The sequence below is a fragment of the Pinus tabuliformis genome, chromosome 6, assembly GCF_031772625.1.
Source record: "Pinus tabuliformis cultivar Carrire ecotype Pingquan chromosome 6, CPIR1, whole genome shotgun sequence".
Classification (NCBI taxonomy): Eukaryota; Viridiplantae; Streptophyta; class Pinopsida; order Pinales; family Pinaceae; genus Pinus; species Pinus tabuliformis.
Genome location: NC_142292.1, coordinates 2104148678 through 2104153348, shown reverse-complemented (window position 1 = coordinate 2104153348; position 4671 = coordinate 2104148678). Strand labels below are relative to the sequence as shown.

Genomic DNA, 4671 nt, shown 5'->3' with positions numbered 1-4671 from the left:
AATAGCAATCCCAATATACCTCATCGCAAGTATAACAAAAAAATGATGGTGATCGATTTTGAACGATAGTGGATGAGAACCCACATTAAACCAACCAAGGTGGACTTTGAGGGCAACCATTCGCGGCATACACATATAAGTGTATTTGACAATAAAGCCATGTTAAGGACAACTAAAGGTGAAATCCAATAAACCTAAACATATGGGCTATAAATGTGGGGCAAAGCGTTGAACATGTAATGATAGGGAAAGGGCGGAGAGTCTTACAACGTTGAACGGAATCAACGAGCATTGTAAATCATCTAAATTTGTTTCATCGCAGCGACACAATGTAACAGGCAGGCAATCATGTCCAATTTTCCATGAATCACCGTACGAATGGATGTGGCAAGAAGGGCTTCCCGATCCCCCAGTTACAGGGGAATGACAATCGTAAGAGCAGTTGCTGAGCTCGATCGCAATGCGGAATGGAAGAGCATTGCTGATGGCTTATGGGGGTGGGTTTGGTGTTGGGATAGGAGAGACGTTGAGAATACTGGAGGTAGCTTCCATCTGCCAGGCTCTCAGAAAAGGAGGAAGAGATGTGAACAAAGCTCTCTCCGTATTATCCATCAAAGTAGATGAAGATGTTGTTGTTGGGGTTATCAGAGGAGGGTTAGACGTGGAAAAGACATTGGATTTCTTCAAGTGGGCAGGGCTTCAGAATGGATTCAAGCATCATGCCAAAACGTACACCCCCATGATATGGAGATTGTGCAGAGCAGGAAAGTCGGAGTTGTTGCCCTCTCTTTTGCATGACCTGAAGCGGGACAACTGCACTGTCGACGCTTCTACTTGCAAGCTTCTCCTCCACAGTTTTATCAAAGCAGGTATGTTTGACAAGGCATTGGAGGTTTTAGATAGCACGGAAGAACTTGGTTCGGATAAAATCAATCCTCAATTGTATAATTCTCTTCTCGTAGCTTTGCTTAAGAATGACCAAGTCCATATGGCCTTATCCTTATTTAATACCATGTTAAAAGCAAATATTCATCCCTATACCAGTGCATCGAATCGACTTTTGGTTGCTCTCAGGAAGGCGAATATGATGGTGGAATTCGAGAAATCCTTTTTAGATTTGAGAACTGCGCGTTGTGATTTTGATAGTTGGAGTTATAATATCTGTATTCATGCTTTTGGGATAGTTGGGAAAGTGGATGTCGCTGAGAAACTGTTTGAAGAAATGAAAGACAGAGGATGTGCTCCGGATTTGTGCACATACAATTGTTTGATTGCTGTTCGATGCAAGGCAGGAAGGTTGAATGAAGCAATGAACATATTTGAAGGAATGAAGGAAGACGGCCCAGATCCTAATGCAGTCACGTATGGAACTTTAATCCGCGGATTTTGCAAAGTTAATAAAATCAGTGAAGCCCATAAAATTTTCAACGAAATGGCTTATAACGGTTGCAATCCCGAGCTTATTGTGTACAATGCTCTTCTTGATGGCCTGTTCAAGGTTGGGAACTTAGCGGATGCATGCCATTTTTTTGAAAAAATGGTACAGGAGGGCGTGGTACCAAATTCTTGTTCTTATAATATATTGATTGATGGCCTAATAAAAAAAGGCAGAGCAGCAGCTGCCTATAAGCTATTTGATGATTTGAAGAAGAAAAAACAATGTGTAGATGCTGTCACATATAGCATTATGATCTTGTATTTCTGCAAGGTGGGGAGAGTTGAGGACTCGCTAGGATTGTTAGAGGAAATGGAATCTAGAGGCCTGGTACCTGACATGGTAACAATAACATCCCTGTTGATTGCACTTCGTAAGTCTTGCAAACGAGATTGGGCACATCAGCTTATGAAACGCATAGGAGATAGCACTGTTATTCCTAACATTGTTAGATGGACTGCTGAAATGGAGGAAATAACGAAAACTAGGAAAGAGGAAGCAAGAAACCAAACTTCAATATTTGTAAATAATAACGATAATTTTGATAGCCTTTATTCTCAGCAATTTGTGCCAAAAGACAAGAAGAAAGAAAATGAAAATTTCCTTCCTATTGATCAGATGTTTGGTACCAAGACACAAACGAACGATCATATTGTTGAAAACAGTACACCCAAAGATTTAGGTGTTGGAACAGCAACAGATGAGGATAATCAAGAGGTGACTAACAGAAGAGAGTTTTCTATCAGATTTTCTTCAGATATGTCGCTTAGCAATATAAACGGTATTGATGCAGAAGAAGGTTCACAGAATAGCAATGAGAATACATTCACTACAGATTATGCTGTTAAACAAGATATTTCAGAAAAAAATTGCAATTCTGAAGCTTATCCTAGCTTCTTGGTATTCAAGGGAAGAAGAATACAAGGTAGAGGAATAGATTCTTTTAACAATGATATGTTTAACACTTACATGTCTTTCTTTTCAAAACAAGGGAAGATAAACATAGCTTGCAAGTTATTTCAGTACATGATTGAAAAAGGCAGTGATCCACGGACCTACACCTATAACACATTACTAAGTGGGTTTGTTAAGAAAGGCTATTTTGATGAGGCCTGGGGACTTTTTCTTGAAATGGGTAGGAAGTTGTGTGTGGCAGATATAGCTACATACAATTCAATCATTGATGGGCTTGGAAAGACTGGTGAAACAGATATGGTATATGCAGTTCTCGAAGCCATGTTAAGGAAGGGTGGATACCTGGATATTATGATGTATAATACCTTAATTAACACAGCAGGCAAAGGAGGCCAATTAGATGATGCAGACAACCTTTTCAGAAGAATGACGGAGAGTGGTCTTACTCCAGATGTTGTTACTTATAATACCCTTATAGAAGTCTACAGCAAAGCAGGTAGAGTGAAAGAAGCTTATGGATTCCTGAGAATGATGATAGATGCAGGCTGTTCTCCAAACCATGTCACGGACACAATACTTGATTTTCTAGAGAAACAGATTGAGAAATTAAGATATGAAAAAGCATCTATCAAAAGGCCTTTATAGAAGTACAGCAAAGCAGTTAGTGTTAAAGAAGCTTATGAATTCCCAAGACAGATACTAGATGCAAGCTGCTTTTCTCTGGCCAGCTTCAGGTGTGCTCACGCCAAGTGAGAGTTGAGGCTGATCACCGTCTTCCAATGGTGGTACAGATCTGCAAGCTTCGTTCACTGCAAGAGTTGGAGACAGAGGAGTATTCTATCATTAGGTGTCCAATCTGTTATGACATTAGAAGGAGGTTTCATTGTCTCTACAGGGGCTCAGGCAGAACCCTATAGACCTTTTTTAGGTACGTTGAACAGTAATGCCTTACCTCATACGGTAGAGAGGCATTTGCTTTCATGTGGCATTTACTTCAGAGCACTTTTGTGATAACTATAAGATCACGTCCTCCTTTCATCTGCTCCGGGGTACTGGTTTGGTAAAGCGTTCTGTATTTACCACTCAGTAGACTTGGAAAACTCCAGACCCCTCCGACGTTGTTCCTTGGCCTGCACCACCCAGGCACTGCATTCTGTCATGTGAAGGACTCATGAGGGGATCAAATCCATTAGGCAACATCATCACAATAGGATACTGAGCCAAAGATATATCATTACCTTCTTCCCCGCTATTAGCAGTTCCTCAATGTTGGATGTTAGGATCAATTCTACTTCTTCATTAATTTCTACATTGACTTCCGACAAGAACATATTGATGCATTCAAGGATTACTTCCTGGGGACCTATCAGTGCAAGTCACTCACCAGAGGACATTATTTTCTAGGCACTTGGTGTCAACATTTGCACTATTGATTCAGATGGCGAGAGAGGCTAGCTCGCCCATTCTTTGCAGCCTTTGTACCTGATTCTCCGGACTATGTCTATTTGCTGGCTCTCTTCACCTCCTATGGTTCACCTTTTTGGTTTAACCCATTTACATGTATGCTAAATTTCATTTATATGGTTATATTGTATATTCTTTTATGTATCCTTTTAGGGTATGGTTCATGCAACCCCTCTTGGCTATTAATTCTTTCTGTACTCTCCAGACGACCTCATCAGACAGTGGATTGGGGCCTTTACAGTGATTGAGGACTCGGAGGAGGAGACTTCCCTTCCTTCTCTTTCAACCTGGGCCTCCAGTTCAAGATCCACCTGACATGCTTTTCTCATCGATGTTTTCAGCGTTGTACTCATTTCATTTTTCCTTTCGCATCAATTCTCATATCTTTGCTTATTGTTGCTAGATTAAATCGAGGAGATGCTACTACACTCACTTTGTATGGTGTTATTTTTAGTCCATTGATCTACTTTTGTGGTCCATTTGTGACATAAATAAATTAAAATTATCTTATCTTATCTAGTACCTTTGTCTTATTTTGGTCTTTTGTAGACGTTAATATACATTTTAATTTTAACCTTTTCTCCAAACTGTGTCATGGATAAAATACTTGAATTTCCATAACAAGAGATTGAGAAACAAAGATATCAAAATGCGTCAGTCAAGAAGCTAAACACAAAATCTTCTTCAGCACATTAGCACGAAACCAGAAGGCATCTGCTTTTATATATCAGCCCTGCAGCTCTTCCGTCCAATGCTTTGGTCTTCAATGCAATTGTAATGACCCCATTATTCTGCTTTCTCTTTTTTGCATCTTTATGCCTCAAGGTGTCTGCTGATTTAACTGGATAAGCCTCTAC

At 40.1% G+C, this 4671-nt stretch overlaps 1 protein-coding gene across 1 annotated transcript; it reads left to right on the top strand.

Annotated features, from left to right (window-relative positions):
* Positions 1-225: 225 nt before the first annotated feature.
* On the top strand, positions 226-4333 carry LOC149267658 (Tetratricopeptide repeat (TPR)-like superfamily protein). The gene is made up of 2 exons (XM_089433795.1): positions 226-3910; positions 4020-4333. The coding sequence occupies exon 1, from the start codon at positions 461-463 to the stop codon at positions 2993-2995; it is 2535 nt and encodes an 844-aa protein (XP_089289921.1). The 5' UTR covers positions 226-460; the 3' UTR covers positions 2996-3910; positions 4020-4333.
* The last annotated feature ends 338 nt before the right edge of the window (positions 4334-4671 follow it).